Source organism: Trichechus manatus, unplaced genomic scaffold (assembly GCF_000243295.1).
Source record: "Trichechus manatus latirostris isolate Lorelei unplaced genomic scaffold, TriManLat1.0 scaffold00070, whole genome shotgun sequence".
NCBI lineage: Eukaryota > Metazoa > Chordata > Mammalia > Sirenia > Trichechidae > Trichechus > Trichechus manatus.
In genome coordinates, this window is record NW_004444006.1 from 6,260,390 (window position 1) to 6,278,344 (window position 17,955).

Sequence of the window (17,955 nt, forward strand, 5' to 3'; positions counted from 1 at the left end):
TACTTAAACTATGTATTTTTGGGTTTTTGCTATTCTGATGGATGAACAAACACCTTCAACTGCATCTCATTGTTTCCATAGGATAGAGTTCTAGAACGAGTGGTAAGGTCAAAGGGTTTAAATATTGATACATGGTAACAATGTTGCTTTCCACAGTAACAGTTTCAGAGTCTGTTCCACTGCAGTAATCTTGGGTGTTATCACTTAGAGAATCCAGTTGATCAAGCAAAAAGGTATCTCTTTGTTTTGATTTACATTTCTTTGGCTAGCAAGGTTGATCTTTGCAGTTTTTTTAAAATGTCTGATGGGTAGAGATATAAATACTATATTTATGCTAATGATTCCCCCATTTATATCACTAGCCTAGACCCCTCCTGAGCTTCAGATTCATACTTCCAACACCCTGCATAGGTATTTCACAGACATCTCAAACTTAACATGCTTTAAATTTAGCCCTTGATTTTTTTTAACCCCCAAATCTGCCCCCATGCTCAAGTCTTCACCATCTCAGTTAATCCTACCACCATTCAGCCAGGTATTTAAGCCAGAAACCTAAGAGTTAGCTTCGGTTCCTCCCTTCTTCTGGATCCCCACATCCATTCCAACATCAAGGTCTGTCAATTCTAACTATAAAATGTATCTTATATCCTTCTGTTTCTTTCCATTTCCACTCTCATACCTTAATCTAGGCTACCGGTGTTTCTCATCCGAAATAGCCAAACTACTAACTACAAGGCCTTGCATAATCTGATGCCTGCCTCTCCAGTCTCATCGTCTAACACCCCCTCCCCTTTGTTCACTAGATTCTAGCCACAATGGCCTTTCAATTTCTTTGAAACAGACCTAGCTCCTTCCCTCTACAGGGTCTTTGTACATGCTGTCCCTTCTCTGTGGAATGCTCTTCACATGGCTAATTCTTTATTCTTTAGGTCTCAACTTAAATGTCACTCCTCAGAGAGGCCTTTCCAGATCAGTCTCTTTAAGTAGTTAACATCTGTCATTCTGTCTCTTAGCCTCATGTTTGTTTTCTTAATGGCACCTATCTCACTTGCAACTATGTCATTTATCTGTGTTTTTGGTTGTTGTCTCTCCCCTACTAGAATGTATACTCCATGAGGGTAGGAGTCATTTCTCTCTTGCTCACTGTGGTATACCTAGCACAGGACCTGGCATAAGACATATTTATTGTTGACAAGCAGGAGGAACAACACAAGCAAAATCCCAAAGACAGGGAATGGAAAACAGTCCGGTTTGACAGAAGCTAAGAGTACTGTGGTCAGAGGTCTGCATAAGGAAGCGATGTATAAGATGTTGAAAAGGAAGAGAGGCAGAAAGACAAGTTAGCATGTTATAATAGTATTTAAACAAGGATAAAGTGATAAAAATGGAGTTAACAGCTATCAGAGATACTACTTTTGCAAGAAGCGTTTATATGACTTGAAAACAAATTGTTAAGATCCTTATTTACTTTCTGTAAGTTCCCCTCCACCATGATTACTTACTGAGGCCATCCTACATAAAACACCTAAATGGTACGTCCTCTCCCTCTCAGGGAGCCCTGGTGGCGCAGTGGTTAAGAGCTACAGCTGCTAACCAAAAAGGTCGGCAGTTCGAATTCACCAGCCACTCTGGCAACCCTGTGGGGGCAGTTCTACTATGTCCTATACGGTCACTATGAGTCGGAATCGACTCAACAGCAGTGGTTTTTTGGTTTTCTCCTTCTCTCAGCCTGTTCCTTCACCTACATTATCTGTCCTCATTCCCATCTTTGAGGAGTAAGTGTGAGCCTGCTTGATTAACTGTACCTCCATTCTTTTGACAGAAATAGAGATATAAGAAGTGGGAGCTGAGTAAGTTAATAAGTCCAGGTTTGAATTTTCTGAATTTAGGTCCTAAAGTGACAACTGGATAACCTTATCCATAGACAGATGGAAAGGTGCAACTAAAACTCGTGAGACAGTTTTGGGGCTACTGCTAAAAATTTAGGAGTGTGGATTTGGTGAGTGTGGATGAGTTTGCCAAGGAAAAATAGAGAAGGGGAAGAAAAGCCAAGGATAAAACCTAGGAGACAGGTTAACAGAGAAGGAAGAGGAAGGAAAGAGCAATTAGAGGTTAAGAGAATCAACAAGGTACAGATGGAAGTACTTATAGAAGCCTGGGAAAGAGCAGATGGCTGTCCTCTGTGAAGCTTCTCCCTCCCTATCCCCCATCCCAGATACTGTAACACTTAGTTCATGTTACTATTGTGGCATAACTATTTGTCAGTCTCTAGACTTTAAACTCCTCAAAGTCAGAAACCTTGATTATTGTATCCTTGGTATTCTAATCGTATCCTTGGTGCCCAACCCAGTGATGGGATAATAGTAAATACTCGAAGGTATCTTTGGGAGGGATGGATGGAGAGCGTGATCATCAGAAAGACGGAAGGAATACAGCTTAACAGAAAAAGCATGGACTTGGAGTCAAACAGACCTGAGGTGACCAGTCCAATTTCTATTACTTAATAGATGGGGCATCATCTAGCCCCCCCCCCCCGAGCCTCAGTTTCTTCATCCGCTAACAGTGTCTGTATTACATCACCACTTACAAAGCACTTTCATGTGTACTATTTCATTTGATTTTCTTAACCCCGTGAAGCTGACGTTCTAATCCCCATATAAGAGGTAAGGAAACGGGCTCTGAGAATTGGCTTGCCCAAAGTTACATAGCTAATAAGCGGCCAGGGTAGGATTTAAATCTAGATCTTCAAATTCCCAGTTCTAGTGCTGTTTCCAGTATAGCACAGAGAAGAGGAGAGTGGTAATTTGAAAGGGTAGAAAATGGGTTGAGGGAAAGTATTCTAGGACAGGAGAAAGAGGTATCATCAGAGTGAAAAACTCTAGCTGCTAATGACAGGGAGGATAAAGAGTGAGGCCTGGAAGAATATGTGTGGGGACTGGATTGATAGCAAAAGTGAAAGAAATGGTAAAGACATGGCCTTGGAAATGCCTTGGTAAAGACAGCATTAGCTCCTTAAGTATAAGAGTATAGGAGGCAGAGTGAAGCTATAGAGATTTTAAGCTGAAGAAGGAAATTGAATTCTGCATTGGCTGACCATGTGGTAAGAGTGATGGTGGCATGGAGTCTACAAAAGATAGACAAAAGCATAGGTGAGCAAGAGTGACTGCTCAGCTGTAGTTTGGTAACATGGATTTGTAGTTGACCCAAATTTGTGATTCATTAGCTCTCTTCAGCAACTGGGGAACAGGAAAAGGGAATGGTGAACATTGCCTAGAGTCAGAAGGGTCACAGAGACAGAGTGATAGGGAGTGTTTCCATGTAATGGTTCACCATGGAGAGTCAAGAACAGTGGTGAAGGTCTGTTGTATGCCGTCGAGTCGATTCTGACTCATAGCGACCCTACATGACAGAGTACAACTGCCCAATAGGGTTTCCTGGGCTTTTATCTTTATGGGAGCAGATCATCAGGTCTTTTCTCCTGCGGAGCAGCTGGTGGGTTCAAACCACCGACCTTTCAGTTAGCAACCAGGTGCTTAACCACTGCATTACCAGGGCTCCTTGATGAAGGTCTGGGACAGTGGTTTTTAATCTGTTCCTTGGAGCCCTAAGATTCTATCACAGTGCCTGGATAAAGGGTGTTGGGAGACCTCCTCCAGTTTAACCAAGTCGGTTTTGTGTTCTTATGCTAAGACAAAAAGGTTTAAAAAACACTGGCCTAATAGAACAGGAGTTTAGGAACTGAAAGTCTGAACAATGACAAAGAGCAAAGTTAGTATGAGCAAGGAAGTAGTAAAGAAGGGAAGACCACAGAGTGCAGTTAGACCATATGCCTGCAGAGAATAGGAAAAGAAGCAAATGAACCTTATTCAGAGGACCACTAGACTAACCCAGAGCTTACCCTGGGTTATATACATCCTAAGGCTCTAGTATTTTTTTTTTCCTTCCTGTGATTAGATACATATAGGACAGAGAGTGAGGGTAGGAGTGGTACCAGGATTACATGTTATCAAGTATTATCTCTAATAGAATTCATGAACTAGGAATTAACCTTTGTAGTGTTTTACTCAGGAGGATACCTGGGATGATGGTGTGATGGTTATTTGTAACATTATATAGAATGCTCACTTGTTGGGTAAAAGGAGTAGAAGAGCCTAAAAGTTTTTGTAATAGTGTTTCTAGAGCAGTGGGTCTTGAATTTTTGTGAGTCGTGGACCCCTTTGATAATTTGATTTTTAAAAAACAACTACAATACCTCTCTCCCCAGATTTAAAAAAATGCGTACATGTAGAATTCTGTACAGAATTTCAGGGAATTAGCCCCCCCCCCCCGAACTCCATCCATGAATATCAGGTTAAGAACTCCTGACTTGGGTGAAAACCTATAGAAGGAACCTCTGATTCTCAAGGGGCTCCAGGCAAAGATATTTTGAGAAACTTCTCTTGGTGATTCTGATGTTTATTCCTGGTTAAGAACTGCTGCTCTAGAATGAATCTTGAGGAAGCTTTTCAAAGTCTAGGCATTTTCTTTGGATGGTTAGGTACTTGTCTTTAGCTATCAGAAAATCATTTATGTTGCAGAAAAGTGACTGCACTGTTGTGCACTGGGAATGGGCACAGTCTTTGAAGATCTTTTGGGAGCTAGATGCTCAGGATCAGCTTCGTGAACTTATGTAAGCAGCTTAGTCTCCTTGGTTTTTGAAATGCCTCTGGGGACCATAAACATTTAGCAGACTACATTTGGAGTGGAGTGGCTCACATTGGAGTTGATGAATAGAAGTATTTCCCATTTGTTCCAAATACCTGAAGAACTCCAGCTACCCACCACCTGAGTCCTGCAGGTCCCTCTGTTAGAGCATTGATTTGGGTATCTGCCTTCTCATAGGTAAAACCGATTTCAAAGCTTACCCAGGGTTCAATTCTTAGTCCTCTTTTATATACTTCCTAGGTGATCATATGTAGTCCCATCTCCAACCCTGGATCCTTCACTGAACTCCTAATTTATATATCCAGTAGACTGTTTGAGATCAACCCTTGGATAGACCTCTCAGAGTTAAATTTCAACACTGAACTCTTGATTCCTGACTCCTCCTCCCCCTACCCCTCACCCAACCTGTCTTCCTCCGTCTTAGTAGATGGCAACCCCATTCTGACAGTTGCTCAGGTCAAAAATCTTGGAATTTATCCTTCACTCCTTGCTTTCTTTCAAGCCCTTACTTCCAACTAATCAGCAAACCCTGTCTGTTTTATATTTTAAATACATCCACATCTTACCATCTCCATCACTACCTCTCTATTTCAAGTCACCATCTATGCCCTGAATTTTAATTGATTCCCCTGCTTTCACCCTTGCCTCCAGCCCCCCCACCCCGCACCGTCAACACTCCACACAACCACTAGCATGACCCTTATAAGAAAAAATCTTTTCATGTCACTTTTTTGCAGTCACATCACATATTCTATTCAAAAGCCTCCAGTGGCTTTCCCATCTCTGTAAGTTGTAGCCCTGGCCATCTCTCTGGCCTCATTTCCTATCACTCTTCATTCCAGCCACATTGGCCTCCTTGCTGTTTCTCAAATACGACAGGTCAGGCATTCTCCTACCCTAGGGCCTTTGTATTTGCTTTTCCCTCTTCGTAGAGAACTCTTCTAGATATTTGTCTGGCTTCCTTCCTTATTTCCTTGAAGTCTTTGCTCAAATGTCACCTCTTCAAAGAGGGCTTTCTTGACCACCTTATATGTAATAGCACCCCTACTTCTGCACCATCACTCTATCTTCTTCTTGCTTTTTGGCTTGTTCATAGCGCCTATCACTACCTGACTCATCTGTTTCTTTTTGTCTGTCTTCTCCCATTAGAATGAAAGCTTCATGAGAGCAAGGACTTTGTTTATACCCTGCTGTGTCTCTCCAGCACTGAGAACAGTGCCTGTCACACAGTAGGTACTCAGTAAATAATTGTTGAATGAATGAGTGGATGACAGGTGACATTAGAATGCATCCTGAAAAAGGCAACCAGTTGCCATTAAGTCGATTACAACTCATGGCAGTCTCATGTGTTTCAGAGTAAAACTGCGCTCCATAGGATTTTCTATGGCTGTGATCTTTTGGAAGGAGATCACCGCTCCTTTCTTCTGAGGCACCACTGGGGAATTTGAACTACCAACCTTTCAGTTAGTAGCTGAGCAGTTAACTGTTTGTGCCACCCAAGGACTTCATCCAGGGTGGTTATGAGTCTTTAACCCTTTCGTGAACCATTTATTTTCTGCTTTGAATTTTTGTTGATAACATGTGTTTTCATTAATGGAAGCATGCTGAATCATTGAGTGTGTCTGAATTTTTGGTAGGTAGTATTGGTTTGTTTTTCTTGCCCCCTCCCACAAGCCTACCCTAAGTGTTTAGTGGTACATATGAAGTACCACTAATTATACCCAGAGTCCCCATCAAGGTCTATTGGTACATATGTGTAACAAATAAAAATGTTCATAATTTCTATTTTTCCTACCAAAAATTCAGACACCTCATATAATATCCTGTAAAAACAATAATTTGCAGCACACGCCCATTTCTTCGGTTTCAGTCATAAAGGCCCCTGCCTTGCAGCAGCACGCACTGTCAGTGGCGCAGCAGCTTCCCAGTAAACCTTCAGAGGCAGAAAAAGTACTTGGTCCCTAGAAGTACCCATGAGCACGAAAGGGTTAAATTATATAAGGATGAGTCAGAAGAGCTGAGAATTTTTTTTCCAGAAGAAAAGAAGATCATTTATTAAGCCGTTTTACAAGGAATTCTGCATCAATGGGAGGTAAATGACCCCTAAGATTCTATGATTCTTTGAAAGTATAACTCTCAAATGGAAGCATGTGGGAAGCATTGTGTGATGCTAATCATCCAGCCTAGTAAGGGTTGATGTATAAACTAAGGCACTCCCATCCTTAAAGATAATGGCAGGAGTTGCTCAGACTAGGTTACTTCTATATTTTTCTAGCTTTAGAATATATTTCTCAGCCCCTCCTGGTCCCTTTCTTTCCTTGTAGTCTGAGGGAACTACCTCGTGGCAAGCTCTAGGGTATAGAATCCATATTCCTGAAATCAACATGCTTATTACCTGGTAATTTGAAAAGGTAAAACCTTATTATGGCCTTTTGAAGGAATACTTCTTTATTTTTAAGTACATGGGTAATGCTTTTCTGTGGAACAGATACAAGCAGAAGAAGGAGATGGAGCATAGATTGTCTGCACTGAAATCTGCTGTGGAAAGTGGTCAAGCAGATGATGAGCGTGTTCGTGAATATTATCTCCTTCACCTTCGGAGGTGGATTGGTATCAGCTTGGAAGAGATTGAGAGCATTGACCAAGAGTTAAAGATCCTGAGAGAAAAAGACTCCTCAAAAGAGGTAAGCCTCATTACTGCCCATATACCTCAAAAAGTTACTGTCACAAGATTTGAATATTCCACAGAAGAGTAATCAAATTAAAATTCTTTTAAGATTCCATAAAATTATTGTTCTTACTAAGATTAATGGAGGAAAGCTGAAGGTCCAGTAGGATAGGTTTCTCTTTAGTTTATAGTAGTAGTTCCCAGTTCTTTCTAACCTGTAATACACTTCTAGTCACTTGTGTTTTTGTGACATGCCACGAGAGAGGGAGACTTCTCTGAAATAAAAATTGGTTTTGGCTGTGGGAAGTCATGACTTGTGGTTGACTATAATAAACAAAGAGGAGAAATAAGATGGGAAAGGAGAAGAAAAATGAAACTGTCAGAGAGAGAGAAGAGACTAGAATGAAAAAGATAAAACAAAAGGTCAAGGAATATGTTTAGGTTAAGGGAGGAATCAGAATTTAACTTTACACAGTGAATTAATTACTCACACACTTTTAAATCACCCAAGTATGAGACACAGCAACGACATCTCTGTGCACAAAATGTCGGGTATACTGGTAAAGAAAACCTGGTGTAACATAGTTTTGGCTGTTTTTCAATATCATTACCCTGTTCAGAACAATAATAGGCTCTACTGCCACTTGCTTTTTGGTTCAAGATGCAATATAAATTGAGTTGAATTTATCAGCTGGTCACAGGCATTTATTTAAGTCCTCTGAGAAACACCTTCCTAATTTGATTTGTACTAATTAAATTAGCCCAGGAGCTCTTGCCTCAGGGTAACATCGACCTAGTTCCTCCCTGTTAAAGGATCAAAGAATGAAGCATTATTATTCTAATACCATAAGGCCTCTTGAGCATAACTAGAGTGGTTTTCAAGCATTTTGAGGCTGGAACCTTCTGGATCCTTCCCTCCCCCCCCCCTTTTGTAAATGCTCTCTCATGCGGTATTGGGGTTGGCTCTGAAAGTGATGGAGCTGGAACCAGCTAAACACTGTTTCCTTGACCATAGTTTTTTTTTTTTTTTTCAGGATGCCCCTAGAAAGCCAGTGTTCCCTGAAACATTTTTATACACCTCTATATGAAAACTACTAACTTATCCTTTCCGCTTATACTTAGGAACATTGTTTTCTAAAACACTCTAGGGGTTATTGACAATAACATTTTTACATTGAAAGGAGGTTTAGAAGAAGGGTTTTAATAATTCAGCGTTTCCACTGAAAGCCAGGCTGAGGAAAGGTGCTTCAAATTCAGCTCAAGGGATTTATATGGAACATGGAAGAAGGCTGGAATCTCCTTGGGAGGAGGTATTTTAAAGCCAAGTAATTTTGTACATGTGGTGAGATAGTTGCTGTAGGAACTTTCTCTTTCTCTGTTTTTAAGGAAGGTACCCAGGCCTTCTCAGGAGAGTTAAGCAACTTCCACCATTAGTATTTTGCTGTTTCTTAGAGATTGATAAATAGGGAGTGAGTGAAATTTAAATCAAGGGCTTTTCAAGTTCTTGAAGACTTAAGAGTCTGCATAGTGGGATGGGCAAAATGGCCAATGCATCTCTGATTGTTTCTTTTTTAGGCATCAACTTCTTACTCATCACGTCGCGACAGGCCGCCAATGAAACCCTTCGTTCTCACTCGGGACATGGCCCAAGCCAAGTAGGTAGTACTTGAAAGGAAAGTAGGTTGCCTTCGTAGGCCCCCTGCTTTTATAGTTTGATTACAATGCATTAATAACAGACAGAATGGGTGTTGTTGAAAAGTCATGGTTTCACCTATGGAGGCTCTTTTTTCATCAGTGAGATAATGTTGTCTGTCCTGATGCTTTCTCTGTGTCTTTCTTGATCAGACATTTCCCTCTCAAACTCAAGCTTAAAAATAGGCTCAAAAGGAAACAAAAATTAATAAAACAGAAAGAAAGGAACAATCTAATGGGGAATTGTATACTTAACTTTTTTTTCCCCATTATTAACTCCCTTCCCGCATTCAACTACAATTCTCAAAGGACATATTTGCCTACCTAGAATTTAATTCTAAGCTCTTAAGATACTTTTCCATAGGGTGGCAGGAGAGTCTCTTTCCTCTTTTTACCTTTCAGACTCAGTAACCATAAATACCCCTTCCACAGTGTCGTCACTGCTCTGTGGGTCATTAACCTCTGGGATTGCTTATTGGGAGATGATCCTGGACTATTTATCTTCTTCTTAAAGCTCTTGGCTTTAATGCCCATTTCTGGATGCCACTTTTTACATACCCTTACAGAAGTTTGTACAACTCTTCAGGAGATAGCTGGGTAGGGGAATGAGAATAAAACAGACCCAGGCTTTGTTGCTAAAGAGAAGAGGCATTTTAATTGTGCTGTATATGTTTAAGTTTCTAAATGCAGTATGACTCTTGCAGGGTATTTGGAGCTGGTTATCCAAGCCTGGCAACTATGACAGTGAATGACTGGTATGATCAGCGTCGGAAATATGGAGCATTACCAGATCCGGGAATAGCCAAGACAACACCAGGTATAAAGGGGTGGTAGGAAGGTAGTCTCTTACTCCCTAGCAATTAAATTCATACTAAGTGTTATTGTGCTTTAGGAGCAAAAGTATTCTGGGCAAAAATCATGAGTGATAGATTCTAGGTAGTATTGTGTTTATTATTAAAATATATAGCAGAAAATTCTGGGAAGATGGGATAGTGGCAACATGGCTTTTGGATCTCCAAATCCCCACGAAAAAACAGAGCAGCTAGATAGCATAACCAAAATCCATGGACAGCAGTCCCGTTTCTGGTAATGGCAGAGTAGCTTGTATCAGACCAACCCCTCTGACAGGTAGCAATTACAAACTGAACAAAATACCTGAAAGCACTGGAGAGTGACCAAAAACAGGCATAAATGGGAAGGCAGTCAATACTTAGAAGAAGGGAATGGCGCTTGGAACTCCTCAAGAGCAAGGACTTTGACTTATATCTTTGGTGCCCAACCTGGTAATTGGATGATAGTTGGTACTTATAGGTATCTTTGGAAGGGACAGATGGAGAGAGTGGTCATCAGAAAGATAGAAACAATATGGTGTAGCAGAAAAAGCTTAAATTTTGGAGTCAAACAGATGTGGTTGACCAACTTCTACCATTTAATAGGGCATTATCTAGCCCCTCTAAGCCTGAATTTCCTTATCACATGTATTATTTCATTTGATCCTCTTAACAACCCCATGAAGCAGACATTCTTTTCCACATTTTAGGATGAGGAAATGGGTGATGAGAATTGATTTGCCCAAAGTTACATAGCTAGAAAATGGCCAGGCTAGGATTTAAATTCAGATCTTCAAATTCCCAGTTCTAGTGCTGTTTCCACTATAGTACAGAAAAGAGAAGAAGAGTAATTTGAAAGCGTTTTCCGTTTTTTACAGTTTTTCACCTGTGGGTAGGCTGTAGTTGCTATGATTGGGTATAGCTAAAACTTGTATGGAAACTTGCAGTCTTATTGGTTGAGAAATCAGAGAACTGAGTTCAGGGTGACTATAGCAGCCAAAAAGTGAGGGAAGATAGCCTAGAAAGGAGAGAAACACAGGGGGAGCCCTAATTCTGTATTTAAACTCCACCCAAATCTCTGGCTGACCCCGAAACTGTGCATGCAAAGGATAGACTCGAAGGCTAAAATAACTGAATGGAGCATTCATCTGCTGCTCAGTGCAAGGGAGACGGAATTTAGAGTTTTGGTTCTAGTCTAGTTAACTGCTTGCTAAAACAAACAAACAAATAAAACAATATTCTTTAGAAGAACAAAACAGAATCCAGAATCTGTATAGCATTTCATTTTCAGTGTCCAGGATTCAATCCTAAATTACTGTTGTTAGTGGCCATTGAGTCAATTCCAACTCATGACAACCCCATGTGTGCAGAGTAGAACTGCTCCATAGGGTTTTCAAGGCTGTGACCTTTCGGAAGTGGATTGCCAGGCCAGTCTTCCAAGGCGCCTCTGGGTGGGTTTGAACTGCCAAACTTTTGGTTAGTAGTTGAGCACTTTACCATGCGTGCCATCCAGGGGCTCCTAAATTAACAGACATGAAAAAATAATAATAATGAGTCACACTTAAGAGTAAAGGCAGTCAGTGGAGACTGACCTCAAGATGACTCATGTTAGAATCAGCAGAAAAGGACTTTAAACCAACTGTCATAAAACTATGCTCTGGGACAGAACGAAAAATATACTTGTAATGAATGGAAATTTAAGAAATCTAAGCAGAGAAATAGAAACTATAAAATGTTCTAGAACTGAAAAATATAATACCTGAAATTTAAAAATCACTGGATGGGCTTAATAGATTGGGTATTACAGAAGAAAGTGTCAAGTTAACTTGAAGATAGATCAGTAGAAGTTATCCAATCTGAAAAAAGAGAAAAAGATGAGAAAAAAGTGAACAGAACCTCAGTGACCTGTGGAATAACGTAAAAAGGTCTAACATACATGCAGTTGGAGTACCAGAAGGAGAGGTAAGAGAAGGGAGCAGAGAAGTTTTTTTGGAGAAATGGTGGCTGAAAATTTCCCAAATTCTGTGAAACACAAATTTGCAGTTTCAAGAAGCTCAGCAAATCCCAAGCAGGTTAAATAAACATAGCAGAACTGCTGAAAACCGAAGATAAAGAGAAAATCTTGAAAGCAGCAGAGAAAAATTGTATATTACATATAGGAGAACAATGATGTGATTAGTTTCTTCTCATTAGAAAAACTGGGGACCAGAGACAGTGAAACAACATCTTTAAAGTGTTGAAAGAAAAAAAAATCTTTCAACCCAGAATTCTATATCCAGTGAAAACATCCTTGAAAATGAAGAAGGCATTAAGACATTTTCAAATAAACAAAAACTGGCATTATGATAAATGTTCAAGGAAGTTCTTCAGGCTGAAGGGAATGTTACCAGATGGAAACATGGATATTTAGGAAGGAAGGAAGAGCAACAGGTGAATACAAAAGACTATCTCTTCCTCCCCCCCACCTAAATTTTAAAACAACTTATGACTGCTTAAAGCAAAAATTATAATATTGTCTTAAGGAGTTTATAATGCATATAAATTGTCTTAGTTTCCTAGTGTTGCTGTAACAGAAGTACTGTAAGTGGGTGGCTTTAAAGAACACAAATTTATTTTCTCACAGTTCAAGAGGCTAGAAATCCAAAATTCAGGGTGTGACTCTTGGGAAAGGGTCGTCTTTGTCTATTTCAGCTCCTAAACCCATTGCTGTCTAGTCAAATTCCAACTCCTAGAAGACCCTATAGTAGAGTAGAACTGCCTCATAGGGTTCCCAAGGCTGTAAATCTTTACGTAAGCAGATTGCCACATCTTTCTCCCGTGGAGTGGTTGGTGGGTTTGAACCGCTGACCTTTCCTTGGACTTCTGGGCTTGTTGATGCATCTGCCTCCTTTGTCATCAGATAATGTCTGCTTTCCCCGTGTCTGTGTGCCTCTGTGTCTGTGCTTCTCTTTGTATAACTCAGAAGTGATTAGGTTTAAGATCTACTATACACCTGTATGACCTCAACTGACTGATCACATTACATTAGACTGCATTGTGGGAGGTGATTGTATTACATTAGATTAGATTGTTTTGCATCCACAGGTATAACCAAAAAAACCCCAAAACCAAACCCGTTGCCATCAAGTTGATTTGTGTCCCCCAAAAATATCTGTCAATTTGGCTAGGTCATGATTCCAAGTGTCATATGATTGTCTACCATTTTGTAATCTGATGTGATTTCCCTGTGTGTTGTAAATCCTATCACTATGATGTAATAAAATGGATTAGTGGCAGTTACATTGATGAGATCTACAAGATTAGGTAGTGTCTTAAGCCAGTCTCTTTCTTTTTTCTTGAAGAAACTACAGAAGCTTTTATTCATTTTTTAGAACATTTTAAGATGTGAAGAATTTTTGTTTTCTCCTTGTTGGTGTGGAAATACATATTTTGTTTTTTAATTGTGCTTTAAGTGAAAGTTTACAATTCAAGTCAGCTTCTCATACAAAAATTTCTACACACACCACTATGCGACCCTAGCTGTTGTCACTATACTGTGACAGCACACACCTCCTTTCCATCCCGGATTTCCCGTGTCCATTCAACCAGCCCCCATCCCCCTCTGCCCTCTCATCCCACCTCCGGACAAGAGCCGCCCACTTAGTCTCATGTATCTATCTGAGCTAAGAAGCACACTCCTCGCGAGTATCATTTTATGTCTTATACTCCAGACTAATCCTTGTCGGAAGAATTGACCTCGGGAATGGTTCCAGTTTGGGGCTGACAGAGAGTCTGGGGGCCATGTTTTCCAGGGTCCCTCCAGTCTCAGTCAAACCATTAAGTCTAGTCTTTTTACTAGAATTTGAGTTCTACACCCCAGTTTTCTACTTCTCTGTCAGGGATTCTCTGTTGTGTTCCCTATCAAGGCGCTCTGGTCTTTTTACTAGAATTTGAGTTCTGCACCCCACTTTTGTACTACTCTGTCAGGGATTCTCTGTTGTGTTCCCTATCAAGGCGCTCATTAGTGGTAGCTGGGCACCATCTAGTTCGTCTGGTCTCAGGCTGATGGAGTCTCTGGTTTATGTGGACCTTTCTGTCTCTTGGGCTAATATTTTCCTTGTGTCTTTGGTGTTCTTCATTCTCCTTTGCTCCAGGTGGGTTGGGACCAATTGATGCATCTTAGATGGCCACTCACTAGCTTTTAAGACCCTAGACACCACTCACCAAAGTGGGATGCAGAACATTTTCTTAATAAATTTTGTTATGCCAGTTGACCTAGATGTCCCCCGAAGCCGTGGTCCCTAGACCCCCGACCCTGCTACTCTGTCCTTCAAAGTGTTTGGCTGTATTCAGGAAACTTCTTAGCTTTGGTTTAGTCCAGTTGTGCTGACTTCCCCTGTAGTGTGTGCTGTCCTTCCCTTCACCTAAGATAATTCTTGTCTACTATCTAGTTAGTAAATACCCCTCTCCCTCCCTCCCCACCCTCGTAACCATCAAAGAATGTTTTCTTCTGTGTTTAAACTTTTCTTGAGTTCTTATAATAGTGGTCTTATACAGTATTTGTCCTTTTGCGACTGACTAAATTCACTCAGCATAATGCCTTCCAGATTCATCCATGTTGTTTCACAGATCCTTGTTGTTCTTTATCATTGCATAGTATTCCATTGTGTGACTATACCGTAATTTGTTTATCCCTTCGTCCGTTGATGGGCACATAGGTTGTTTCCATCTTTTTGCTATTGTGAACAGTGCTGCAGTGAACATGGGTGTGTGTATATCTATTCTTGTGATGGCTCTTATTTCTCTAGGATATATTCCAAGGAGTGGGATTGCCGGATTGTATGGTACTTCTATTTCTAGCTTTTTAAGGAGGTGCCAAATCAATTTCCAAAGTGGTTATACCGTTTTACATTCCCACTAACTGTATAAATGTTCCGGTCTCTCCACAGCCTGTGCAACATTTATTATTTTGTGTTTTTTGGATTAATGGTAGCCTTGTTGGGGTAAGATGGTATCTCATTGTAGTTTTGATTTGCATTTCTCTAATGGCTAATGATCATGAACATCTCCTCATGTGTCTGTTAGCTGCCTGAATGACTTCTTTGGTGAAGTGCCTGTTCCTATTTTGCCCATTTTTTAATTGGGTTATTTGTGTTTTTGTTGTTGAGGTTTTGCAGTATCTTGTAGATTTTAGAGATTAGACGCTGATGGGATTTGTCGTAGCCAACATTTTTTTTCCCAGTCTAATAGGTTGTCTTTTGACTCTTTTCTTGAAGTCTTTTAATGAACATAAGTGTTTGATTTTTTAGGAGCTCCCAGTTATCTAGTTTCTCTTCTAGTATTTGTGCATTATTACTTACGGTATGTATTCTGGGTTTATGCCATGTATTAGGGCTCCTAGCATTGTCCCTATTTTTTCTTCCATGATCTTTATCGTTTTAGATTTGATATTTAGGATTCTGATCCATTATGAGTTAGTTTTTATGTGTGGTGTGAGGTATGGGTCTTGTTTCATTTTTTTTGTAGATGGATGTCCAGTTATGCCAGCACCGTTTGTTAAAGAGACTGTCTTTTCCCCAGTTAATGAACTTTGGGCCTTTGTCAAATATGAGCTGCTCATAGGTGGATGAATTTACGTCTGGATTCTCAATTCTGTTCCATTGGTCTATGTATCTTGTTGTACCAGTACCAGGCTGTTTTGACTACTGTGGTGGTATAATAGGTTCTAAACTCAGGTAGTGTGAGGCCTCCCACTTTGTTCTTCTCCTTCAGTAATGCTTTACTTACCCGGGGCCTCTTGCCTTTCCATATAAAGTTGGTGACTTGTTTCTCCATCTCATTAAAAAACGCCGTTGGAATTTGGATCGGGATTGCATTGTATCTGTAGATCATTTTGGGTACAATTGACCTTTTCACAATGTTGAGTCTTCCTAGTCATGAGCTAGGTATGTTTTTCCACCTATGTGGGTATCTGTTGGTTTCTTTCAGTAGTGTTTTGTAGTTTTCTTTGTGTACATCTTTAGGTCTCTGATTAGATTTATTCCTAGGTATTTTATCTTCTTGGGGGCTATTGTAAATGGTATTGATTTGCTGATTTCCTCTTGAAGTTGTTTGTTGGTGTAGAGGAATCCAACTGATTTTTGTATGTTTATCTTGTATCCTGATAGTTTGCTGAAATCTTCTATTAGTTCCTGTAGTTTTCTTGTGGATTCTTTGGGGTTTTCTGTGTACAAGATTGAATCATCTGCAAATAGAGATACTTTTTCGTCTTCCTTACCAATTAGGATGCCCTTTATTTCTTTTTCTAGCCTAATTGCTTTGGCTAGGACCTCCAGCACAGTGTTCAATGAGAGTGATGATAAAGGGCATCCTTGTCTGGCTCCCATTCTCAAGAGGAATGCTTTCAGACTCTTTCCATTTAGGATGATGTTGGCTGTTGGCTTTGTATAAATGCCCTTAATTGTGTTGAGGAATTTCCCTTCTATTCCTGTTTTGCTAAGAGTTTTTTATCATGAATGTGTGTTGGACTTTGTCAAATGCCTTTTTTGCATCAATTGATAATATCATGTGGTTCTTGTCTTTTAATTCACTTGATTCATTACGTTGATTGTTTTTCTAGTGTTCAACCATCCCTGCATACTTGGTATACCAATTCCAGTTGGTCATGGTGAATTATTTTTTGGATATGCTGTTGAATTCTGTTGCCTAGAACTTTGCTGAGGATTTTTGCGTCTATGTTCATGAGGGATATTGGTCTGTAATTTTCCCTTTTTTGTGGTGTCTTTTACCTGGTTTTGGTATCAGGGTTATACTGGCTTCATAGAATAAGTTTGGGACTATTCCATCCTTTTCTGTACTCTGAAATACCTTTAGCAGTAGTAGTGTTAACTCTTCTCTGAAAGTTTGGTAGAATGTTTCAGTAAAACCATCAGGGCCAGAGCCTTTTTTTTGCTGGGAGTTTTTTAATTACCTTTTCAATCTCTTCTTTTGTTCTAGGTGCATTTAGTGGTTCTACCTCTGTTTGTGTTAGTTTAGGTAGGTAGTGTATTTCTAGAATTTTGTCCATTTCCTCTAGGTTTTCATATTTTTGGAGTACGGTTTTTCATAGTATTTTGTTATGATTCTTTTAATTTCAGTTGGGTCTGTTGCGATATCACCCATCTCATTTCTTATAGGGTTTATTTGCTTCCTCTCCTGTTTTTCTTTTGTCAGTTTGGCCAGTGGTTTATCGATTTTCTTGATCTTTTCAAAGAACCAGCTTTTGGTCTTGTTATCTCTTTCAATTGTTTTTCTGTTCTCTATTTCATTTAATCCTGTTCTGAATCTGATTATTTCCTTTCGTCTGGTGCCCGAGGGCTTCTTATGGTGCTCTCTGTTTCTGCTTATTCCAGTTGTAGGGTTGATGTTTTGATTTTGGCCCTTCTTCTTGGATGTGTGCATTTATTGCTGTAAACTGACCTCTGAGCACTGGTTTTACTGTGTCCCAAAGGTTCTGGTAGGATTTGTTTTCATTCTCATTTGATTTCTGTGAATTTTTTATTCACATCCTTAATTTCTTCTGTAACCAAGTAGTTTTTGAGCAAGGTATTGTTCAGTTTCCATGTGTTTGATTTTTTTTCCTTGCTTTTTCTGTTATTGATGTCTACTTTTATGGCGTTATGGTCAGAAAAGGTGCTTTGTAATATTTCGATGCTTTGGAATCTGTTAAAGCTTGCTTTATGGCCTAATATGTCGTCTGTTCTGGAGAATGTTCCATGTGCGTTGGAAAAGAAAGTATACTTGGATGCTGTTGGGTGGAGTGTTCTGTATGTCTGTGCGATCAGGTTTGTTGATTGTGGCATTTAGATCTTCCATGTCTTTATTGAGCTTCTTTCTGGATGTTCTGTATTTCACCAAAAGTGTTGTGTTGAAGTCTCCTACTATTATTGTGGAGCTGTCTATCTCTCTTTTCAATGCTGTTAAAGTTTGTTTTATGTATTTTGGAGCCCTGTCATTGGGTGTGTAAATATTTATTATAGTTACGCCCTCCTGGCGTATTGATCCTTTAATCATTATATAGTGTCCTTCCTTATCTTTTGTGGT

The 17,955-nt window shown here is 39.9% G+C and overlaps 1 protein-coding gene across 2 annotated transcripts in view; it reads left to right on the top strand.

The window, feature by feature from the left end:
• IGBP1 (immunoglobulin binding protein 1) overlaps positions 1-17,955 on the top strand; it is a 34,864-nt gene that overhangs the window by 3,899 nt on the left and 13,010 nt on the right. For both annotated transcript variants that reach the window (XM_004380104.2, XM_023734660.1), the window contains exons 3-5: positions 7,193-7,388; positions 8,948-9,027; positions 9,769-9,881. In XM_004380104.2, coding sequence (XP_004380161.1) covers positions 7,193-7,388; positions 8,948-9,027; positions 9,769-9,881 — 389 coding nt within the window. The remainder of the gene's footprint in view (positions 1-7,192; positions 7,389-8,947; positions 9,028-9,768; positions 9,882-17,955) is intronic.